The sequence below is a fragment of the Artemia franciscana genome, chromosome 8 (genome assembly GCF_032884065.1).
Source record: "Artemia franciscana chromosome 8, ASM3288406v1, whole genome shotgun sequence".
Taxonomy (NCBI): Eukaryota; Metazoa; Arthropoda; class Branchiopoda; order Anostraca; family Artemiidae; genus Artemia; species Artemia franciscana.
In genome coordinates, this window is record NC_088870.1 from 30261827 (window position 1) to 30288028 (window position 26202).

General features: G+C 33.6%; 1 protein-coding gene across 4 annotated transcripts in view; it reads right to left on the minus strand.

Annotated features, from left to right (window-relative positions):
* The window catches only part of LOC136030277 (signal peptide peptidase-like 3), a 75255-nt gene that overhangs the window by 48398 nt on the left and 655 nt on the right, over positions 1-26202 (minus strand). For 2 of the 4 annotated variants that reach the window (XM_065709139.1, XM_065709140.1), the window contains exons 2-4: positions 22015-22112; positions 6415-6581; positions 51-128 (exon numbers count right to left, since the gene is read on the minus strand). In XM_065709139.1, coding sequence (XP_065565211.1) covers positions 51-128; positions 6415-6446 — 110 coding nt within the window. In that variant the 5' untranslated portion in view covers positions 6447-6581; positions 22015-22112. The remainder of the gene's footprint in view (positions 1-50; positions 129-6414; positions 6582-22014; positions 22113-26202) is intronic. The other 2 variants (XM_065709141.1, XM_065709137.1) reach the window with 1 other exon arrangement.

Here is a 26202-nt window from a genome sequence, read left to right on the forward strand (position 1 = left end):
ATGCTTTCTCTTCATAATATGGTATTCAAGTAATAAATCTATGCATTTACCTGAAACTCCCGTAAACGATGAGCAGAATAGAGATGAGAAACGTCGAAACTCTTGAAGAATCTATCAGTGATGAGGCACTGAAAAAAGGTCAATAATTGTTAAATATAGACACAAAAGTTCCGGTGGAGGATCTCAATAATTTTCAAACTTTGACCTGTGTTTACATATAGTAATGGTTATTGGGACGTGTACCGACGTTTCAGGGGGACTTTTTCACGTTAAAGGGGTGTCCGGAGTTACTTGGGAGGATCTTTCCGTAGAGGAATTTCATCATGAGGGAAGAAAATTACATGAAGCATTCTAGCATTATTTTAAAAAAAATGAGAAAATAAATGAAATAAAAGTTTCTCCGGGTAGAAGTAAGGAGCAGCAATGGAGCCTAAAACGAACAGAAATTATTACGCATATAAGGAGGTTCGTCTCCTCCACAAAACCTCACTCTTTACGCTGAAGTTTTTTTGTAATTTCAACTACTTATTCTATGGCCTCTGTGATTCAGGGGTCATTCTTAAAGAATTGGGACCAAATTGAAGCTTTAGTGTAAAGAGGGAGGTATTGACGAGGGGGAGAAACCCTTCATATACATAATAAAAATATAAAAACATAGAATTTCGTTACGTAAGTTATATATATTTATTACTAATAAAAAAGTCCGTAAAAAAATAAAAAGTTATAGTTGCCTTTTTAAGTAACGAAAAATTGGAGTGCAACTAGACCTCCTTTCCCACGTCTTTTTTTTATCAAAATCGTCCTTTCAAAACTATAAGAAAACCATTTACCCCGAAAAAAATTAATATGCAAATTTAGTTTTAATTATTCATGTATGATGACCGAAAATCCAAACATGCATTAATGAAAAAACGTTCAGAAATTAAATTTAAAAAAACACGTTTTTAAACTGCAAGTAAGGAGCAACATTAAAACTTACAACGAACAGGAATTATTCCGTATATGAAAGGAGTTGTCCCCTCCTCAACGCCTCGCTCTTTACGCTAAAGTTTTTTTTGTTGTTGTTTTAAAAAGTAGAGATGGGAGAAAGAGTCAAATTTTCAAACAGTTCGTGGTAACGAATTGTAGTAAGGAGCGACCCGGCTCAATAGTAACCGAAACTCTAAAAAATAGAATTTTGATACCAATAGCTACATCAAAAGAATTGCGTTTTAATGCTGATTTTAAATATATAAGTGTCATCAAGTTTCGTCTTACCCATCAAAATTTACGAGCCTGAGAAAATTTGCCTTATTTTAGAAAATAGAGGGAAACACCCCCTAAAAGTCTTACAATCTTAACGAAAATCTCACCATCAGATTCAGCGTATCAGAGAACCCTATTATAGAAGTTTCAAGCTCCTATCTACAAAAATGCGGAATTTCTTATTTTTGCCAGAAGAAAGATCACGGATGCGTGTTTATTTCTTTCGTTAGATTTTTTTTTCATGGGTGATCGTATCGACTCAGTGGTCCTAGAATGTCACGAAAGGGCTCATTCTAATGGAAATTAAAAGCTCTAGTGTCTTTGCTAGGTGGCCAAAAAATTGGAGGGCACCAAGGCCCCCTCCCGCGCTCATTTTCCCTCAAAGTCACTAGATCAAACTTAGAGATAGCCGTTTTATTCACCATAGTCGAAAAACCTAGTAACTATGTTTTTGGGGACGACTTACTCCCCTACAGTCCCCGTGGGAGGGGCTGCAAGTTACAAACTTTGACCAGTGTTTACATACAGCAATATTTATTGGGAAGTGTACAGCTATTTTCAGGGGTATTTTTTTTTGGGGGGGAGAGATTGAGGGGGGTTAAGTGGGAGGATTTTTCTATGGAGGAATTTTTTATGGGGGAAGAAAATTTCAATGAAGGAAATGTAGGATTTTCTAGCATTATTTAAAAAGAACAATGAAAAAATAAACATGAAAAGTTTTTTTCAACTGAAGTAAGGAGCAGTAATAAAATTCAAAACGAACAGAAATTATTTCGCATATAAGGGCACCTCCTCGTAGTACCTCGCTCTTTACGCTATTTTTAGTAATTTTGACTATTTATTCTACGGCCTTTGTGATTCAGGGGTCATTCTTAAGGAATTGGGACAAAATTTAAGCTTTAGTTTAAAGACCGAGGTATTGACGAGGGGGTGAACCCCCTCATATACGTAATAAAAACATACGAATATAGAAGTTCGTTACGTAAGTTAATTCGTAAGTTACATATATTTTTTACTAATGAATACGTTCGTATAAAAAATTAAAAGTTCTAGTTACCTTTTTAAGTAATCAAAAATTTGGAGGGCAACTAGGCCTCCTCCACCGCTCCTTTTGTCTCAAAATCTTCCGATTAAAACTATGAGAAAGCCATTTAGAAAAAAAACAATTATTAATATTCAAATTTCGTTTTAATTATTTATGTGCGGAGAGCCGAAATCGAAACAAGCATTAATTAAAAAACATTCAGAAATTAAATAAAAAAAACAAGTTTTTTTTACCTAAAAGTAAGGAGCGACATTAAAACTTAAAACGAACAGAAATTACTCCGTATGTGAAAGGGGATTTTCCTCCTCTTAGCACCTTTTCCTCTCTCTTTACGCTAAAGTTTTTTAATGTTTTAAAAAGTAGAGTTAAGAGATAGAGTCAAACTTTAGTGTAAAGAGCGGGGCGTTGAGGAGGAAAAGCCCCTTTCAAATACGGAGTAGTTTCTGTTCGTTTTAAGTTTTAATGTCACTCCTTACTTTCAGGTGAAAAAACTTGTTTTTTTATTTAATAGCGTAAAGAGATAGGCGTTGAGGAGGGGACAACCCCTTTCATATACGGAATAATTTCTGTTCGTTGTAAGTTTTAATGTCGCTCCTTACTTGCAGTTAATAAAACTTTTTTTTAATTAATCAATACAACAAGCCGATTTTTTGGTATTGATATCAAAATTTCGTTTTTTAGAATTTCGGCTACTAATCAGCCGTGTCGCCCCTTACTTGCAGTTTGTTACCACGAACTGTTTGGTAAAAAAAAGGTATCAAGTAATGTATTCATTTTAATCTATTTTAATCCCTTCTGAATTATCTTGAAAGCTGTAAATTTACCGAAATGGAAATATTTTCTTCCTCAATTTTTTTTAGAATTAGCTTTTTAGACTTTTGGTTACCATGCGCTATTTTGAGCCCTCTTAGTCCCCTTAAGGGCTCAAACTTCAATTTCCTGGAAAACCGATTATTGAAGAAAAAGCTCATAAAAAACATAATTAAGTGCTGCATTCGTTTTATAATTTATGTTGAAAACTGCATACTTACCAAAAGTGTCTCTCCTTTGTTGGTATATTAACCTATTACAAAGAACGCCACTCCCCGCAATCTTGATTAACGCGCAATGCTTCAGGTTAAATAATTTTTTGAGACCACACTGGCTAATCATGATAAAACATAAAATCGCCAAGAATGGATGAAAAAGAGGACAATAAACAACCAGTGAAAAAGTTAAAAAAGATTAGATGCCATTTGGACTTGGTGTTTTTATTCGGTTACTCTTCCACCGTTACTAAGAAAGGGTCATCCTATTTTAGTTTTGTGTTCTCTTTTAAGGTTTGGTTTTTTATATTTTTATCAGTTTTATTCTGCACTGAGACAGTCAAGCGAAGGTCTTGACCGAAATATTTGCATAATCATTTAACTTTTTCACTGGCTGTTTACTGTCCTCGTTTTCTTTCTTTCTCCGCGATTTTATGTTTTATCATGCTTAAAATTTACAATCACCTAACAACTAAGGCTAACATAGTTAACACGTAACACTAGCAATTAGCTTACAACATACCAAAATTTTGATGTTGAGGCTAAAAAAAACTTCATTATTCTTTCTTCTTTCTCTTTTTTGTTGGTTATTAATTTGTTGGTTTTGCTTTTTGTTGGTTATTAATTTGTTGGTTTTGACTTTTTTGCTGTTTATTAATTTCTTGGTTTTGCGTTTTTGTTCCTTTTTTCGTTGGTTATTAATTTGTTGGTTTTGCTTTTTGTTTCTTTTTTGTTGGTTATTAATTTGTTGGTTTTGCTTTTTGTTGCTTTTTTTTGTTGGTTATTATTATTAATTTGTTTGACTTAACACAAAGTTAAATTGGATCAAATTCGAACTAATTAATCTCAATTTCAAACGTTCGGGGGTTTTTTTTCTTCTCGGTGAGGGTTCTTTATTCTTTATCAGTTTATCAAATTGCTTGAAGTGACATTCCGTCAACAAATTAGAGGTTGACGCAAAATTCTAATCACACAACGAACAGAGAAAGGTCGCAGTTGCTAACTTTTTTTTCTTTCACATATTGAAGTCAATTTTCTAATAGACAAAGATACAGTAGCACTTTTGTGCGACACTTTCTCGCTTTTCTTTGAAAAGTGCGGTTTTTCGGTGACGTACGTACTACAGTACGACAATGACCAAAAAAGTGCGACAGTTGGCAACCCTGGTTAAAACTCAGCCGCGACAGATATGAATTTTGAAAAATTTCTGTTGGTTGGTATACAAATTTCAACAAAATCCTCCAGTTACTAAAACTATACATAAATAATAATATTTCCAATGGTCTTTAACATTTACCAAAAAGTCACTCTAGCAAACAGAGTAGGGTTGAGGGGGCCTTAGTCCACCTCATCTAGGGGATAATTCCGGGCCATTCTCAATTTTATCATCCGTTTTATAATAGTACTGCTGATAATAAAAAGAAGAACGAAAATTATCAATAAAATTTCTATTAGCGATGTTGGTAGGTAGGTAGGTATACGTTTATTTCATCCAAAAAAACTACTAAAATTGTACTTACAATCAACAATATGCTGCTAAACTTAGGGACCTAACATGTCCCTGTTCAGCAAAATGTCGCTGTTCAGTAAACATTCAATAAACATTATCAACAGATGTTGACTCAAATTCCGACTTCGAATATCAGCTTTATAAACTTATGGCTACTTCCACATTACACAAAATTGTAATACAATATAATAATAAAGATATCAAAATAAATATTTCTAATAAATATAATGAATACATAAACATACTTATATAGTAAACATTGCATTATAAATACGCTATTTATTGTGAAAATACAACAGTTCAAAATAAGGATGAAACCTTTTAACTGACAGTGAAACAAATATAAAATTTTTAACTGGATATCTCGGACACATATACAGTGTCCAGCATCAGCAAGTTATTTATTATAAATATGTTTATTATACTTATATTATAAATACACAAAATACAAATAAGAAAGAGATGAAACTAAAATTTCTAATAGTAATCTTCCCGTTAACATCTTAAAACGTGTCATGAACCTGCAAGATATCTTTTTTATTTCAACCAACATTTTTTTAACAATTAAAATTTTTGATAAACCTTAAAATTTTGGATTAATTTTAAAATTTCAAAACTAACAATTTAATTTTTGGTAAAATCTAAAAAACATAGCGTAACATAGGCGTATAGAGAGAAAGTTAGATAGTTATACTTTGACCGTTTCCTCTAATTTTCAAATTAATCGCGTAAAATCAATTTTGCTACCCAAACAGCGTTCAAAATAGCATAGCAATTGCACTTACTCAGTAAGTAATTACAATTCTAATGAACTATATTAAACGCCAGGTAGATAAAAAAAAATGTCCGCTAACGAAGAGATGCGATCCTTCAAACAAGAAAAGGAATCACTTCAATGCTCCCACTTTCCATACAGAGGCACTATAAAATTCTGGAAATTACTTTAGAACATTCTAAAATATTATCTTATATCATTCCCAAATGCGTCATCAGCTTACCCCCAACTCCCAACCCCCCTCTTAATGAACAAGTATATAACCTAAATTACATATACTCAATGAATTTTCTATAGACCGAACAGGGTCATATCTACGATTTTCGCTCGGGGGGGGGGAATAAGCCCATCGACTGCAATGTATTGTGATTATCAAAGCTTACATGTGCATAAATTTGTTTGCATGTATATTTGCTACTTTGTAAGAGTCGGATAAAAATTTCGGGTGGGGGGTGAACCAGTTGACCCACCCTTGAGAACGGCTGACTATTTCATTCATATCAATTTAAACAAGTAACGTCAACGGCAACAAGCGGCAGGAGAACAAGAGTCGGCCATTGAAAAATACAGTGAGTAGGCTATATATATTAATTTGGGCAATATAATTGTCTATTAGAGGGTGGGGGGAGTGAAACACAGCGCATTTAGGAATAATATAAGTAAGTATTTTAGATAAAGTAGCTTTTAGAATTATATAGGATTTCATTATGAATAGTAGGAGTACTGAACCAGTACCATAATAATTGTCGCAAGCCACCCTTAGCTTCTCTATCGCTTTTTAGAACAAAAAGAAGAAGAAAAGAAGAAAACTTACATTGCAAATTGTGATCTTATTTCCTCTGTCATTTTGTAGAACACTTTCAATTTCTTCCAGCTACAACTGCTGCATCAAAGAATAGCCAAATACTTGGATAGAATTGTCCACTTTCACTTGATCTTGCACTTGGCTACAGATTCACTCTCAAAGGGTCGCTTCAGGGCCTATAACAAACAAAGATAATTAATTTGAAAAACTCGATTTTAGGTGTAGGTTTAAATCTATATTGTTGATTTTTTTTTTGAAAAAGAGAAATATAAATCAATGGCTTTAATGTTTGTAGTGTTGGCAACTAGCTCAGTGTTGTCAGGTTGAATCGTGAAAATAAATAAGTAAAACTAATTATCTATTTTTGACAACGCTGTTTGTCCACAAAGATCCCAAACATTAATAATTTATTAATTCCAAAAGACAGCTAAATCTTCAAAAAAAGGCTACAGCTTCGTTACGTGTTTACTGATGCAAATTGTTGAATAAATGCGATTAATTGCTACAATTAATTTGAAAAACTTGATTTTAGATGTAGGTTTAAACCTATATTTTCTCGGATGACGCTTAAGCTAATCTTAGATAAATAGCATTTGGACAAAATCTTTTGAGGGTATTGTCGCTATTTTTAACTTCAAAATTCAAGTTATCTGATCTGAGTCTTTTTAAAGAAATTTTGGAAATTTTCAGGATATCCTGTAAGGTTGGTAGGAAAACCTCAGAAGTTTTATGCCCTTTTTCTCTAAATAGCAATATTATATGATAACAAAAATTAAATGGAAACAAAAAGACTAAAACTACGAAATAAACAAGAAAAAAACAGTAAACTATTTCTTCTTTAATTTTTTAGCCACTTTGTGTGAAAATGGTAGGCGTAGAAACCTCCAGGAAGAGAAGGGGCTCATTCGATTGAGGCAGCAAATTCTAGTACCTTATAAGGGCTGAAAATGATTTGAGAGAAACCAGCCCCTCGCGTTCGTGCCCCTTTCTACTACCCAGCTTCCCAGCTACCCAAAATTTGACATCGGTATTTTTGTTCAGAAGTATCAAAGGGTCCAATAAGCATGCCTCTGAGTTCTACATAATCCCTGCAATCCCAAGGGCAATGACCCTAAAATCAGATAAACTATCCATCGTTAAAAGATAGGTGTTAGTAGAAAAGGCAGCCATGTTTGTTCTTGATTGCCCAATCAGTTTTGATATGTTAGGGATCTCACTAGGCCAAATGCCCAGGGTATACTCCGGAAATGACAAGCAAACCTAAATAAATCAAGAGACAGCACATGCACTCACTTTCAAATTATCTGCAATAGTTTGGGAGTTACTGAGGATTAAGTAGACGTGGAGTAGACCTTAAACTTTGGCTAGGAGACCTCCAAATAAAATATCGACCATATCTCAGGAGTGTCTCAAGGATAAAGTTGAAACTTTCAGGCATATTTAGAGGAAGGTAGGGACAGGATCGGGCAAGAAAACTTTAAGTTTGGCGCTGGGGAAGGGGATAAACAATCTCTGTCTCGGATCTGCCAAAACATATTTGCATCACAAACTCCTTTGGGATTCCTATACTCATACGATGGCAATTTATTGCCATAGAGACGGGACAGATACAAAATACATTCAAGAATATCACGGGTCAGAAGTTTCCATAATTTTCATTGAGTACTTATAATAAATTTTCCTGTTTCTTTTTACATAGTAAATAAAACAGCGTATTTGAAAATGAACTTCATAATTCACTAAAAATTTATATCTTAAAAATGGATGCTGCTAGAAGGAAACAAATGTACAGACGGATAAATCAGAGTTAACTGTGTGTTGATAGATCACTAAGTAGCGTATCTGCGGTATATCAGGAGAAGTTTGGGGGGTCAAATTGAAATTTTCAAGGAGTAATGCGAGGAGGCAGGCAGACGTTGGATGATGACTTAGGGAGAAGGCAGAGTTAAATCAATGGATAGCCTACCATGCGTATTCAAATTACTAACATAGCATAACTACCGTATCTTGAGAGCGGCAGAGAGGGGGGAGCTGAAAATTCCAGGCATTGTGAGAGAGGGAACTGTTGAAGGACTTCAAATGTTGTGTTAGAAGGGGGGACTAAATAAGTTTTGTCTCTGATCAACGTCAATGTTTTCCACTATAAGGCACAATGGGACTTGAAATCTATCCATGATTAAATAGCAAGGTAAATGAAAAGACACTAAGCGTTGTCACTTTATAAAAATAGCATACCGAAAACATCTCGGGAATGGCTTGAAAGATCACGTTGAAGCTTTTTTGAATTTCTTTATTGTGGAGGGTGGGGATTTTGACCTTGAATCTTAAATTGAGAGAGAGGCAGAGGATGTCATGCGAAAAACCGATATGATATTGAAAGTGTAAATGTTTATTCCAATGAGAAAGATAAAAAATACTAAAACTAGGTTTCCAGCAACCAACTCCCTCATATACCCTTAGCATGATTTTAAGACAACAAAATTAAACTAAAAAAATAAACAACAAAACAAATGTCTTTTTAAATGAAATTAACATTTGACTTTGAAACCCAAAAGAAGCAAGAATTACCCGGGAGAATGCCACACCCTTAATCTCCCACAGTTTACGCTATAGTTGAACTTTCATCTGCTTCAATTTCACTAAAATAATTTTTATTGACTTCAAAATAAATGATCTAAAATAGCATTGATAAAAATGGTTTGAGTTTTGTTTTTCGCGATGCTAAGATTAGAGGTTTGAAAGACTTTTAGAGTAGAGGTTTGAAAGAGGTTTATCCATATTTCCTTTAAACACTAAAACTTTCAATCCAAACGTTTTGAAAGGTAATCTGTAAAGGAACAACTGCAACCTCTAGCCATCAATGTTTCTTTTTATCTCTAATCTATTTTTGGTTAAGCATTAATTAAACTTCTACGTAAAGAGCAGGGAATTGAACGGGGCAGCAGTGTCTCTCATACACAGAATAAATCAGCTCTTTTTGAATTTTAAAAAAGGTCTCTATTTTTAAAAAAACTATTTTTTATTAGATTAAGAATGTACAGCTAAGGGTTTTTCGAATCTTTCTAACAAATGCATAGGAGCCAGGTGTCCTGTATGGTGCATCAGCAATATTAATAAACACAACTGAAAGGAATCACGAGTAAAGTATATACGAGACAGTTATCCTCAAAACTCTGTTCGAATGAGGGCCTCCAAAGGAGAACTGTTTTAAAGGGTGTATAGACACCAACTATTCTACTTAATTTTCGGAAACTGAACATCAATTCAAATCAAAATGACAAGCTCTTTGGAAAATAAAAGCCTTGTGTACATAAAGAGTCTAGATTTGTGAGAAATAGACAAAAAATACAAGGAGAGATCCTAAGCCTTTCGAGTGAATAAACAAATTGGCTCTGAATGCATATTTGGCTCATTGCCAGATCAAAAAATAAGTATGAGTTCTAGAATTCTTTTGGCTCAATTGGCGCAATTTCTTGGGTTTTTTAGCTATCACAAAAGTAAGAAAATCCATTTCCCTCGTTCAGAAGAAATTTTCTCTGAAAAACCCAAAGTGGAAAAAGCCTTACTCTGTGGCAATCACAATGATGTCTTTCCCTTCAGGTTAAACCAGAAAATAAAGGATTAAATAAGATAATAGATTAAATAAGATAATAAAAATAAACAAAAACATTAAAAGTTAAAACGCACAAATTATCCCCTGTTTGAGAGGAACTACCACCCCTAACACCTTCACTAGTAATTAACTGAGAGGATTTTAGAGTAAAAAAAAATATGGTCTGTTAACAACTGTAGTTTTTAATATACCAGTTGAATCCCAAACATTCGAACTGAAAGTCGAATATTTAAAGCGAATGCCAATAAATGACCTCTTATTCTCGAAGCACTACAAAAAGAAAAAGAACTTTGTATGTTGCTCTTGTGTAAAAAAGTATTATGTTCTCGAAGTGTTAGAGAGGAAGGCACTCCTGCGGTAACGCCGATAATCACACATTTCGTGGTAACAAAATGTAGTAAGGAGCAACCCAGCTCAATAGTAAACGAAACTCTAAAAAATGGAATTTTGATGCTAAAAGACAATCAAAAGAATCAAATTTTCATGCTGATTTTAAATATACAAGTTTCATCAAATTTAGTTTTTGTCATCAAAAGTTACGAGCCTGATAAAATTTGCCATATTTTGGAAAATAGGGGGAACACCCCCTAAAAGTCATATAATCTTAACAAAATCACAACATCGCATTCAGCGTATCAGAGAACCCTATAGCAAAAATTTCAAGCTCATGTCTTCAAAAAATGTGGAATTTCGTATTTTTTGCAAGAAGACAGATCACGGGTACGTGTTTATTTGTTTTTGTTTTTTTTCCAGGGGTGATCGTTTCGACCAAGTGGTCCTAGAATGTCGCAAGAGGGCTCATTCTAACGGAAATGAAAAGTTCTAGTGCCCTTTTTAAGTGACCAAAAAAATTGTAGGGCACCTAGGCCCCCTCCCACGCTCATTTTTCCCAAAGTCAACGGATCAAAATTTTGAGATAGCCATTTTGTTCCGCATAGTCGAAAACCATAATAACTATGTCTTTGGGGATGATTTACTCCCCCACAGAAAAATGAGCGTGGGAGGGGGCACCTAGGCCCCCTCCCCCGTTCATTTTTTCCCAAAGTCAACGGATCAAAATTTTGAGATAGTCATTTTGTTCCGCATAGTCGAAAACCAAAATAACTATGTCTTTGGGGATTAATTACTCTCCCACAGTCCCTGGGGGAGGGGGTGCAAGTTACAAACTTTGACCAGTGTTTACATACAATAATGGTTATTGGGAAGTGTACAGACGTTTTCAGGGGGATTTTTTTGGTTTTGGGGGTAGGGTTGAGGGGAGGGGGATATGTGGGAAAATCTTTCCTTGGAGGAATATGTGATAGGGGACGAGAAATTCAATGAAAAGGGCGCGGGATTTTCAAGCATTACTATGAAAAAAAAAACAATGAAAAAATAAACATAAAAAAGTTTTTTCAATTGAAAGTAAGGAGTAGCATTATAACTTAAAATGAACAGACATTATTACGCATATGAGGGGTTCTAAAAATACTGTAGCATGAAGAGCGAGGTATTTAGGAGGAGATAAATGCCTCGCTCTTTATGCTAAAGTATTTTTAGTAATTTCAACTATTTATTCTACGGCCTTTCTGATTCAGGGACCATTCTTAAAGAGTTGGGACAAAACTTAAGATTTAGAGTAAAGAGCGAGGCATCAACGAGGGGACAAACCCCCTCATATACATAATAAAAATATAAGAATATAAAAGTTTGTTACGTAAGTTAATTCTTAATTCTTAAGTTACGTATATTTTTTCTAATAAAAACATTCGTCAAAAATCAAAAGTTCTAGTTGCCTTTTTAAGCAACCGAAAAATTGGAGGGCAACTAGGCCTCCTTCCCCACCCCTTATTTCTCAAAATCGTCTGATCAAAACTAAGAGAAAGCCACTTAGTTGGCTTTTTAATATGCAAATTTTATTTTAATAATTTATGTACGGAGAGCCAAAATCAAACATGCATTAATTCAAAAACGTTCAGAAATTAAATAAAAAAACTAGTTTTTTTAACTGAAAGTAAGGAGCGACATTAAAACTTAAAACAAACAGAAATTACTCCGTATATGAAATTGGTTGTCACCTCTGCAATCCCTCTCTCTTGACTCTTTGCCACAGTTCTACTTCTTAAAACAATTAAAAACTTCAGCGTAAAGAGCGAGGGATTGCGGTGGGGACAACCAATTTCATATACGGAGTAATTTCTGTTCGTTTTAAGTTTTAATGTCGCTCCTTACTTTCAGTTAAAAAAAAACTAGTTTTTTTTTATTTAATTTATTTCAGGGGCGGCTTGTACCTTCCAACGTCACTATTTACTTTCACTTGAAAACAATTATCTTTTAATCAAATTTATGCACTCAGTTAATATCACACTCGCGATTATCCTAAATAAGAGAGGGGCATGTCCCCCCCTTAACCCCCCACTCTTTCAACTACAGTGTAACTTTTTGATAGCAAACCTCTGAGAAAAGTGGCTCATTTAAGCATATTTGCCTTTAAAGAGCCGAATGTCTCCAGTAGTATGGGATTATGGACGGAAGCAGCACTCTCCCCTAAGGGCATCAATACTTCAACAATTTTATTCCCTCTATTAGGAGCCATGTGAATTAACAATCCCTCGGATGCATCTGCTGCTCTATAATTGAATTTATTTAGGGGTCATTTATGTTATCTAGTTTATCAAACGTCCCATCTAAGGATTAATGATTGTTCTCAACACAAACAACTTGAATTAGACTTTTTATTGAGTCTATTTTTTGTATAAAAAGGCACTGAAAAACATTTTTATTATAGGATGCCGTTTGAGACATGAAGGTACGTTTTTTCTCAAAACTGAAACTTAAAATTTTTAAAACATTAGCCAAATTACTAAAGTCGAATGTATTTTAAGCAATGTAAGGATAACTAGGACGTCTTTAAAATCCAATTAGTATCTGCTAATAATTACCCCAATGCTGTTTGAGACATGAAAGTAAATTTTTTCTCAAAATTGAAATCTAAGCTTCTTAAAATGTTCTAACAAAACTAATGAAGTCGTATATAGTTTAAGTGATGATACGACAGCTCTGTGAGATAAATTAAATTAAAAAAAAAAAGTTTTTTTTTTAACTGAAAGTAAGGAGCGACATTAAAACTTAAAACGAACAGAAATTACCCCGTATATGAAAGGGGTTGCTCCCTCTTCAACGCCTTGCTCTTTGCACTAAAGTTTCACTCTTTCTCTAAACTCTACTTTTTAAAACAGTAAAAACTTTAGCGTAAAGAGCAGGGCGTTGAAGAAGGAGCAGCCCCTTTCATATACGGGGTAATTTCTGTTCGTTTTAAGTTTTAATATCGCTCTTTACTTTCAGTTAAAAAAACTTGTTTTTTATTTAATTTCTGAACGTTTTTTTAGTTAATCCATGTTTTGATTTCGGCTCTCCGCAGATGAATAATTAAAGCGAAATTTGCATATTTATTTATTTGTCTAAATGGCTTTCCCATAATTCTGATCGAATGATTTTGCGAAAAAAGGAGGGGAAGGAGGTCCAGTTACTCTCCAATTCTTTGGGTACTTAAAAAGGCAACTAGAACTTTTAGTTTTTACGAACGTTTTCATTAGTAAAAGATTTACGTAACTTACGAATTAGCTTACGTAACAAACTTCTATGTTCGTATGTTTTTATTACGTATATGAGAAAGTTCGCCCACTCGTCAATAACTCTTTGCATTAAAGCTTAAATTTGTCCCCTGAATCACAAAGGCCATAGAATAAATAGTTGAAATTACTAAAAATTCTTCAGCGTAAAGAGTGAGGTATTAGGAGGTGAACCCCTTATATGCGTAATATTTTCTGTTCGTTTTAAGTTTTAATGCTACTCCATACTTCCAGTTGAAAAAAACTTTTTCATATTTATTTTCTCATTGTTTTTTTAAATAATGCTAGAAAATGCTGCGCCCCCTTTATGGAAATCTTCTTCCCCCGTGACAAATTCCTCCATGGAAAATTTCCCCCACATAACCCTCTCTTCTCACCCCCCCCCCTCCCATCCCAACCAAAAAATCACCCTGAAAACGTCTCTACATTTCCCAATAACCATTGATATATGCAAACACTGGTCAAAATTTGCAGCTTGCAGCCCCTCCCACGGGGACTGTGGGGGAGTAAGTCGTCCCCAAGGACATAGTTATAAGGTTTTTCGACTATGCTGAATAAAATGGCTATCTCAGAATTTTGATCCGACTACTTTGGGAAAAAATGAGCGTGGGAGGGGGCCTAGGCGCCCTCTGATTTTTTTGGTCACTTAAAAATGGTACTAGAACTTTTCATTACCGTTCGAATGAGCCCTCTCGCAAAATTCTAGGACCACTGGGTCGATACGATCACCCCTGGGAAAAAAAAACAAACAAACAAATAAACACGCATCCGTGATTTGTCTTCTGGCAAAAAATACAAAGTTCCACATTTTTGTAGATAGGATCTTGGAACTTGTACAATAGGGTTCTCTGATACGCTGAATCTGATGGTGTGATTTTCATTAAGATTCTATGACTTTTAGGGGGTGTTTCATCCTATTTCCTAAAATAGGGCAGATTTTCTCAGGCTCGTAACTTTTGATGGGTAAGACTCAACTTATATATTTAAAATCAGCATTAAAATGCGACTCCTTTGATGTAACTATTGGTATCAAAATTCTGTTTTTTAGAGTTTTGGTTACTATTGAGCCGGGTCGCTCCTTACTACAGTTCGTTACCACGAACTGTTTGATGATACAAGCTCAACTTCACGTTTTCTTTATTCAACTTAAAAATACAAAAACAATATTATGCCCCAGCAGAGAGCAGAGCTCGTGAGGTTGGGACAGTGCAAAAACATAGAAAAAAACATCATCATCTCATCATAATAACGGTTCCAAAATTTAACACGGCAAAAGACAAACAAAATAGAAAAAACTCATAAAAGAGAAGCAACAAGGATAAGTAAATAAATAAATATCAGGCAGGAGGGGCGTGGGAGGCCATCCCAGACACGGGGACACAAAAACAAACACACAAATAAGAAGATTGAATAATTTAATTTAATTTTCCATCATCAATGGTGAATAATCAAAGTTTTAGAAAACAATCTTTAATATTTTCTTTTTAAATTTAGCTGAGATTCTTAGGATGGATCAAACAGAATTTTATCATTCGGCTTACAATTGTTAGCAATGAAAGGTATTTGGTGCCTAATGGAAAACTTTGACCTTTCAGAACTTACAAAAAGAATTCGGTACATCCCAGACATCCGACAATCCGAACGAAGAAGTAAAATTAACAGAGATTTGTCATAGAAATAATTTTTAGAATGTTGGATTTGAAAATGCGATATGGAAGTATTTAATACTTGTATATCATTTAAATCTAACAAATTTAAGAAGAGGAATAATGTTTTAGTTTCCGAAACATTTTCAACAGAGGCGCCATTTGGGCCAAATCTTGGGGTGGGCATGAACTCCATTTTGGCCCCCCAACTTTCACGTAAGAAAAAATGCGAGTTTTGGCAGCCCGTCGATCGAATATTTTAAGTAAAAACTCATTTTCAGCACCCGCGTGTTGCATGGATATGTACTGTAACCCAATGTGGAACTCAGCCACACTGACCTCTAAGATTAATTATAACATCAAAGATCATAATCAACGAGGTTAAGTGATTAAACTGAAAGTGGAAAATTTAACCAGACTAAAGGCTGACCCTCCTCAGCGAGAAACTTTCTTATTTAAGTAAACAATACGTCGGGGAAAGTAATAGGCGTGCAGTCTGCAAATAGAATTGCATGGCTAATATTCTCATACAAACCTCGTGGAAGATCATTAATATAAATCAAAAATAAAAGTGGACCTAATACTGAGCCCTGGGGGACACCAATATCAATAAGAATTTTTAAATCAGTCATTTTTCTACCAAAATCTACTGTGATTTTGCGTCCGCACAGGTATGATTTGATGATTTGTAATCCTTTCCTTCTTATGCTAGAATTTATCATTTTGTCAAGAAGAATTTCATGATTTAATGTATCAAATACTTTTTTTGTATCATGCAAAACAGTAGCCACATGGACATCAACGTCGTTAAATTATTGGTCTTAGTTACTTAAGATATATTTTTAATTATAAGACGGCATTTGAGACATGAAGACACATTATTACTCGAAACTGAAACCTAAGCTTCTAAAAATGATATTGATATTTTTTTTGTTAAGAAAAAAAAAGAAAAATCAGGAATACAATTTAATCAGGAATCCTTTTTAATTTGAAGTTAAACAATAAAAATAAAGCACGTTCATAAAGTACCAAAGACAGTGAACACAGAACCTGACTGCTTGAATTGGTTACATGGAAACTTGCATCAATATATCCTTAGAAAACAAAATAAGGAAATTATTTAAATCAAGAATCCTTTTTAATTTGGAGTTAAACAATAAAATAAAGCATGAACATAAAGTACCCAGGACAATGGGTCAGTGGACATGACACCAGGCTGCTTGAATTGGTTAAATGGAAACTTGCGTCAATATATCCTTAGAAAAAAAATCAGCATAGCATTTAAATCAAGAATCCTTTTTAGTTTGGAGTTAAACAACAAAATAAAGCACGAACATAAAGTACCGAGGACAATGGAGATGAAACCAGGCTGATTTAATTGGTTATGTGGAAACTTGCATTTATATATTCATAGAAAAAAGGAAATCATTTAAATGAAGAATCCTTTTTAATTTGGAGTTAAGCGTTAAAAATAAAGCAAACTCATAAAGTACCAAGGACAGCAAACACAAAACCTGACTGCTTGAACTTGTTAAATGAAAACTTGCATAAATATATCCTTAGAAAAAAAAATCAGGAAATCATTTTAATCAGGAATACTTTTTAATTTGGAGTTAAACAATAAAAATGAAGCACGCACATAAAGGGCCAAGACTTTGGAGAGAATTCAGAACTGAAGTGGAACTTTTTTCACTTCTTTGGGAAAATTCAGGACAGCAGTGGAACTTTTTTTCTCTTCTTTGGAGGAATCCAGAGCTGAAGTGCAGCTTTTTTTCTCTTCTTTGGAAAATCATATAAGTGAACTAACTTTTTTTTTCTCTTCTTCGGGAAAATTCAGGACACCAGTTGAACATTTTTCTCTTCTTTTAAAAATCCAGAATAGAAGTTGAGCCTTTTCCTCTTCTTTGGAAAAATTCAGAACAGAAGTGTAATTTTTTCTCTTCTTTGGGGAAATTGAGAACCAAAGTGTAGCCTATTTCTCTTCTTTGAGAAAATTCAGAACTGAAGTTAATCTTTTTTTCCTCTTCTTTGGGAAAATTCAGAATAGTAGTGGCACTTATTTTCTCTTCTTTGGCAAAATTTAGAACAGTATTGTAATATTTATCGCTTCTTTGGGAACATTCAGGAGAACAGTTGAACCTTTTTTTTCTCTTCCTTGGAAAAATTCAGAATAGAAGTTAAACTTTTTTTTTCTCTACTTGGGAAAAAAAATCAAAAACAAAGTGTAACTTCTTTCTCTTCTCTGGGAAAATTCAGGACAAAAGCGTAACATTTTTCTCTACTTTGGAGAAATTTAGAACTGAAGTGGAACTTCTTCGTTTCTTTGGGGATATTCAGTAATGAATTGTAACTTTCTTCTCTTCTATGAAAAATTCAAAACAGAAGTTGAATTTTTTTTTCTCTTCTTTTGGGGAAAATCAGAACAGAAACCTAGTTTTTTTTTCCTTCTATGGATAAATTCAGGACAGAACTTCAACTTTTTTTCTGCTTTAGAAAAATTCAGGAAAGAAGCATAAATTTTTCTATCTTCCATAGAAAAATTAAGAACAGAATTTGAGCTTTTGGTCAAGGAAGGGGTCAAGAAAACCTCAATGGAACAACAAAATATAGAAAAAAAAGTTATTTTGATTTATGAAATCAGAATACAGGTATATTTATCTACATGTCTCCTACAGTTGATCACCAGACATAGTATATCACATTCTTCAATGAAAGTTACAAAATACTTTATCAGTGCAAAAATAACATAAGTTCAAGCTGCATTAATTTGAATTTACTACTGATTCAAAATTAAACTTATTCTTGACACCCTGAAAAAAGTCTTAAACACTTAAAAAAAAGCAAAGAGTAAATAAATGAGATAAAATTCTATTTAAAGACACCAAATATAATATTTAAAGACAAACAAGTGAAACTTAATTTTGAATGTCTTCATCTCTGACACTCAAATGAGTTTAAGATTTGTTTTGTCTTTGATCAGCTTGAAAGTTACAGATTCATGAATTACAACTGACAGACTCTATGTCCTCCACTTCAGACATTTGGTTTGCTAACCACAAAAGTTACTTGGGAATGACTGCCCATTACCTTGACAAAGATCTTAGGTGGGAATTATTTGCTCTTGCATGTTCAACAGGGCTTCCACTCTCGAATCTCAAAATTCGGGGACAAGTCTTCAAGATTCGAGGGATTTTCGGGGGCACGTTCAAAATGAATTTTATTTTTTAATTTGGGGGCAAGAATTGGTTATAGCTTTATTTTCAGGCTCAGGTAGGGCTTGGATCCGCGTAGTTAATCAAGTTTTTAACAGAATAGATTTTAGAGCCAGAGTACGGGATTGGAACCCATAGCTAAAAACGATTATTGCTGATATTACAGACAAAACCCCAAAACTGTTTTCAAATTTAAAAAAAAGGCTGAATTACACTCTGAAACTTTGTTGCTTTAGGTTTTATTATATCTTTGCTGCTTTATTCTCTTAGCCCAAAAACAAGACTTGTATATCATTTATTTTCAGAAAGACGACAAAAATAAAGCATAGAAAGGCAATAATCGCATACACACCAATAACAAGAGCAATGATTTCTCCAAATTAATGAATATTCTTCAGCAAGCAAACATGAACTTACGCCAGGAATTTAATAAAAAAAAATCCCCTGAAAGCAAGGAGCAACAGTAAAAATTAAAACGAATAAAAACGATAACATAATAAGGGGATTTCCCCTCTAAACACCCGACTATTCACGCTGAAGTGTTTTAGTACTTAAGCTTCTCATTGTTCTATTTAAACTACAATTATTTTTCGGGAGTCGTTCTGACAGAATCGGCACTAAATTCAAACTTAAGCGTAAAGAAAGAGGGGGCAATCCCCTTCATATATGTAATATTTTTTGTTCATTTTATTGTTGCTCCTTAGGCGTACTTTCAGACGGAATTTTTTTTTTTTATTTAAATTAGTTTTTTTAATGCCAGGAAATCCAGCTCCACCTCCGAGGAAAAATTATTCCTCTCCCCAGAAAAATCGTCTAGACAATTCAATACCGTTAAAAATTTATCCCTGACAATTACCCTTAACATCCCCACTCGTAAGATTGGGTTTACAAAGAAAAAATAAAATAAACAAAAATAATTTTGTTTAGGAATTCTGGCTAATCCCCCCAGTGTAAAATTTCCCCTTACAATTTTATCCCCGGAAATATGCTTCCCAATGGAAAGTTCTCCCTGCGAAAGATCCTCCAGCAGAAAATGCAATCCTTTACCCGAAAAAAAGAATGCATACTACCAAATAGCAGATATTATATATAAACAATGGACAAATTATATATTTTCAAGACCTTTCCCTGGGGGCTGTGGGAGGTAAAATTAACTCCAAAGGTAAAGTTATTGGGTCTCTCAACTATGCTGAACAAAATGGCTATGGTATCTCTAAACTTTGATCAAAAGATTTTGGGGGGAAAGGGCGCGAAAGGGGGCATAGTTAATATCCTCATGGAAAAATACATCTTCTGGGAAAGTCTGCATTTTTGCAGATAAGAGCTTTAACCCTATATAGTTGCGTTTTCTGATACACTGAATCTGATGGTGTTATTTTCGTTAAGGTTCTTTGAGATTTTATGGAGCGTTTTCCCCTTTTTTCAAAAATCAAGCAAATTTTGTCAGGCTCGTAGTCTTTGAAGAGTAGCACTGGACTTGAAGTATCTTATATATTTGGTACCAGCATAATTAGCCAATCCTTTTGATATGTCTGTTGTTTTTTAGAGTTTCGGTTACTATTGAGTAGGGACGGATCCAGGATTTTCTTTGGGGGGGGGGGCATAATAGGTTGCTCAGATAAATTTGAGAACAAAGAAATGCCTGTAATTTAAAGGGAACCTTGACAACTATGCATCGTAAGTAGGTTATGGAAATGGTCGTAATCTAATCCAAAACCTGGTGAGGGTTAAAGTTCTAATAAATCTGTTGAAACTGAAATGGTATAAAATATTGATACGAAAATCGTAAGTTATAAAAACCATCCCGCCATAAAAAAAAAAGCTCTTCATCATCTATAAAAAAAATGGTATTTAATATTTTCTGCATAATTTTGTGCCTTTACACTTCTGGCAACTATACTGAGTGAGTTAATTGTTTTATTGTCAAAAAAAATGATCTTGAACCATCTTTCGGATTCATGCACTCTTTGTGACAATTTGTACAGGTCAACCCATTTAGCATGTCACCTAACTATGTGGCATTGCTTAGTAACTATGGTAATAATAAGGAGTAAGAAATGGGGATAAAGCTACAACTTGTATAGTCGTAAAAGATATATTAAACATTAAATAATAGTTCTTTTAGGAACGTAACAAGAAAACAGAATGTTTTTTTTATAACGTAACAGATAGAAATGAATAGAAAACATTCAAAACGAAGGTTTTAAGTACAGGCAATAAAGCATTAATTAATCACTGTTCCCTTTTAAAAATAGTGTTTTAATAAACAGTGTCAACTTTGACAAAATCGCAAAGATTCAGTAGTCAAAATTCTACTTTTCATAACAACGTAGCATATCTTTCCATGTTTTAAAGTTCGATATATTTTGCTTAATTTACAGAATTCTCACTTTTATAAGAAAAAGTCTATTTCTCAATTTCCACTCCTGCCATATCTATTTATTACAAGGTCAATGTCTACCTCAATATTTAGGTGAATGTTTGTAATGGCTAGTCCTGTCAATCTAGAGTCATATCAGTTTAGAGCTCTTCATTAGTATTTTTTGTATTTGATAAATATAGATAGGTGATTTAAACTCTCAGGGTTTCAAGCTGTGGTAGATTTCTAACTATTTTTTTTTTTTAATCTTGAGATTTTCATGTATTCGATTCAAACGTTTAAATTTTGATACGTCTGTTAAGCAGAAATATAAAAATTTGAAATTTGACTCAGATTTAGCATTAAGTAAAAGAATTGTCCTGTAAAATTTTTTATTAATAAACAACTAATCATGGAAATATAATTGGATGGAATGTATCAAAGTAAGCATAAAAATCCTCAGCGGTATATATGGCAGTTTAGACAATTTTATGGACAAATATATGCAACACTTAAACAACAACATAACTATATTTTGTGATTGGTTGGTATTGAGAAGTTGAGAAATTCTGAAGTAATCCAAAACTTAAATTAAAAATTATTGCACTTCACATACACTTACTTTCTGTTATACAAATCCCCTAAAAACATCATTGTGGAAAAAATCTGAAATACCAAAACAGACAGCCAAAAAAAAATAATGATATCAATTTCTTCACCTCAGTGTCTTAGAAAGACTCAAAAACTAATTTTTGACAATAAAAAGAAGTGAATATTTTGCTTTTCAGTCCTGTTGTGACAGCACAAAATATGAAATATCATTTCAACAGCCTAAAGAAGTTAGTATTTTAAATTTTCCCTCCTTGTTACTACAAAATGGAGATTTTCGCCTCCCAGTTGGCTTTTGTGGTAATACGGACAGATTCCCTTGATAAGCCACAATTTAATTAAATACTTTTTGGCAGTATGCAGTATTAGTAAAATCTAACAAAGACCACACAAAGTGACTAAAGCATTGTTTCAAAATTTTTTGCAAAAAGAAACAGTCTTAATAATTAAAAACTAATTACAAAAAAATAACTTTCATCCCAACCCAAACCAGAGCAAACGTTCCCAACCACAAATCCACCACCTCTTCAGGGGGCACGCGCCCCCTGCTCCCCCTCACCTGGATCTGCCATTGCTATTGAACCATGCTGCTCCTTAGTTACAGTCTGTTACCATGAACTACCAGATGACTGCCATATTTACATAGAACCTTAAATGCTGAATAGAGATAAATCATCAGATATTTGGTCTATTATCACATAGAATAAAGCAATGAAAATCACTTCAAAGTATTTTCTTTTTGGGGTTCTGAAACCAAAATAGGAATGAGCAATTTAAAAACGATCAATGGCTAGAAAAATTAGAAGAGTGTGACAAAATGGGCTTACTATTAAATTGAAAGTCTAGAGACAATCAAAGCATCAGCCTTAACATAAGACAACATTTTTGTCATTTCTGTATTCACAATAAGGGAGGAGGAATCTGCATCCAATTGTTTCATTCCCATTTTGGTTTGCAAAATCGAGTTTTCAATATCATACATTTGCCAGCATACCATAGTATAAAGGTACAAAACAGTATTAAAATTGTGGAACAAACAATGAGCCTTCTACTAACTCTATTTTGGGTAGATCAAGGGAAAAGAAAGAAATTCGGGGAGTTTTCAGGGATTTGGGGAACGTCATTGGGGGGGGGGATTTTCTAGATTTTCGGGGAAATCCCCAAAAATTTGGGGAAAGTGGAAGCACTGAAGTTCACAAAGTTATGACAAAATCACTGAGCAGCTGAATAGTGTCTGTGCAAGATGTAAAATTATGGTTGAAAGAAAGTTATGTGGTGACAATGCCTCAGACCACAGTAAAAGATTTAGAGAATTTTGACAATCTCCAGCATTGAGAGTCAAGTGAATGGCAATGAAAATGAAGATGAAGTAGGTGAAAATGACTCATTTTTTTTTAAATATTGGAGACATTCTTAGTAAATAGAGTAAGCATAAATGGTTTGAGTAATTCCCACTTTTTCCTCATTTCAGACATGTCAGTCATACACCCAATTTACTTGTATCCACAAATGCTGCTAAAGGACTGAATGGTGTTGCATATAAGAGGCAGAACTATGCAAGGTTGAAAAGTGTTCTGGTCACTGGTATACTGTTAAAAAGAGTTCAAAAGCCAGAAATGCTGTCAAAAAGGTAAACAGCTCATCAGGCTGTGATAATTCAACAAAATTCAAAATATAATTTTGTCAAACATTTGATGGATTGCCAAAAAAAAGAGAAGCTTCATGATATATGTGATGCTTTAAAGAAACCTAGGTTTGGTTCTTGTGATGTAGATTTTCTAGAAGAATGCTTGAAAGTCATGGGGTATTAGTAGTTGGTCTGGATATCCTTTGGGGGGGGGGGAAGAAAGTTCTAGTTTTGTATATTTTGGTTCAATACTTAGAGAAGAAGCTTAAAAAGCTGAAAGATTTAGTGAGGTTTTACCAGCCACTGGTATATGCTCTTCTTGTGGGCCTGGGGGAACAATTTCCTACTATCCTGGATGAAAGACTATTTCATGCCAAAAAGTATGTTGTTGCCACTTCAAGTCATCCTTATTTTAAACTTAGTGGTTTCTTAGCAAAAGTAGGGATATAGCAGTTGAATTCCAAGAAGAATAAGCAAGGAGGATTGAAGATCCTGAAACTGTTAACATGGTTAACAGAACTGACAAAGCTAGCTATTTTCTTGTGATGAATACTTTAACAGTAGTGATGAAGAAACTACCACAAAAAATTCAGAGAAAGGTGAATGCATTGAGAAGGTAATAAAAGTGGAACTATCTATGCTGAAAGACTACTTCAGAGCAATGAAAGTCTTCAGAAAATTTAACTGCACAGTTCCTTTGTCTACCCCAAAACAGAAGCCCCACTATACCTTATACCCTGTCCCTACATATACAAATATATAGCCCAATAGGTTCTTGATTTCATCACACTCAATTCAATTTATGGGTAAACCAGTTTAAATAAGAGTGATGCTAACAGCTTTAAGTAAACACAGCAATTCATTAAACATTTATTTTATTATGTGGCCCTGTTGGTTATTAGTTGATATAATAAAACTTGGCTACAACCAGCTGTTATAATCCCTTTGTGCCATGACCTTTTAAGAGTAATCCTATCATCCAGGCTTCCTGGTGATATCCCCTCCCTGGAAGCTAGTAAGGCCACCTAGGATAGTTATAACAAGTGATATATCTTGTTGAGTCTGGAGAGAGGAAAAGCTAGGTTAGCTCTAGATTGTGTTGATTACCCTAGATTATATTTATTGCTATTAGAATATAAATGAGGATATCTACAGGTTTATAGGCAAAAACATAAACAATTGATCAATAGATGTTGAATAATAAATCAATCATCAATAGACAACAATTACACTCAAAAACAATCTGGTCAGTCAATAGATACAAGCTAAAATTAAATAGATCCTATAAATAGCAAAGGCTCAAGACTCAAGGCCCTGGTTGTCCAAAATTTGGTGCATAATACTTTATTCCCTAACCTAAAATTTGGGCTGTTAGCTCAGAATCAAATCCCATGTGCTATTAGGGAAGTGGGTATTCCAGAATTTTTCAATAGTTTCAAACTATGTATTTTTATCTTTAATTTCTTGGTATAAGCCTAGGATTCAAGCTATATATAAGGAAATATCTGATGAAATTGATTCTTACTTCAAAATATACAGAATAATTCTAGTTAACACATTTTACAGGGGGATGACCTTCATCTTCACTTGTTTTGCTGTTGTGCATTTTTTTTTAACAAAATTCTGAAAAATAAGCATGGATTTGACTGCCTTTTTCTGTCTTCAAATACTCTATATGCACTCTATAATACTCTATATATACTCTAATACTCTATAAGTCCCATCTAATTGTTTCATACAAAAACATATCAATAGACAAATAGCAATAAATGAGGTTAAGTTAGGTTAAATGGCATTTGGGTATTTACTTTTGAACAATATCTAAGACTTGGAGAATAGATGCAAATTATTTAGAAATGTGACAGAAAAACTGGAAGTACTTGATACTATATATGCCCTACCTTATGTGTGTCTAATATATTTCTCTGACACTCAATCTTAATGAAATATACCAAAGAATATAGATTTGGGCTTTAGATTTGCACATTAGGGGGGGGGGGAGAGGGAGAGTAAAGTATAGCAGGTCTGCATGCCTAATGTGTTAGGTGCAATTTATATATATATATATATATATATATATATATATATATATATATATATATATATATATATATATATATATATATATATATATATATATATATATATATATATATATATATATATATATATATATATTTAGTTATATGAATGACTGTGGATTGTATGTTTTTAGCAAAATAGAATTATAATCAAATAGTAAGTTTCTAACCATTTTTTTAACCCTTTTCTGTAGAAATAAGAGCTACCAATCATCCAAGTGCACCTAGTCACTAAACAAAAATGAAACCAACTTCAAACATCAACTCTGGAGCTTCACAAGGAGAAATCCTTATGCTGCTCCAAGCTATAATTTAAGGCAAAAATAAGAGAAAACAGCATTGCCTTAGAAAAACCATAAAACTATGAATTTGAACAGCATGTTTAACTTATTTGTAAGAAATACAAACTACCCCAGATTTACCAAAAAGTCAATATTTCCTCTTGAGCCTATTTATAGGAAAAAAATTGATAAGATCATAGTTAATTGACTTCTTGCTATCTCAGAAAGGGTTTAGGTTAGGAAAATGTAACTTTCAGGGATGAATCTACAGACTAAAGTATGTCCCAGGAAGGTATTTTGAAGCAACTACCTCCACTCCTTCTCCCTCTAGAGGGCCTTGACCTTTGATGACCTTTAAAATATGTGTATTATAAAAGTGAAAACTTGCAAAATAGATCTTCTGCTTAATTAAAGTACAACAAAATTGTTTTCAGCTTCATAACTTTGCTCAATTCCATTTTGGGTAAAATTCTAGTCCTACCTCCACTCCTTCTCCCTCTAGAGAGTCCTGAAATTTGCCTGATGGGTCTATACCTATTGAAATTTTGACAAAACAACATTTTACCTTCATTTTCAGTTGCAAGTTGCTTTTTCTTTGCCTTTAGTTCTGAAAATGCAATTCCTGTTATTTGAGCAGAATACAGAGCTATATCAATGTTTTTTTTTCAAAATTTGGGAAATATATTTGCATATCTTTAAAACCTTATAAAATGGGATTGAGCAAAGTTGTGAAGCTGAAAACAATTTTGTTGCATTTC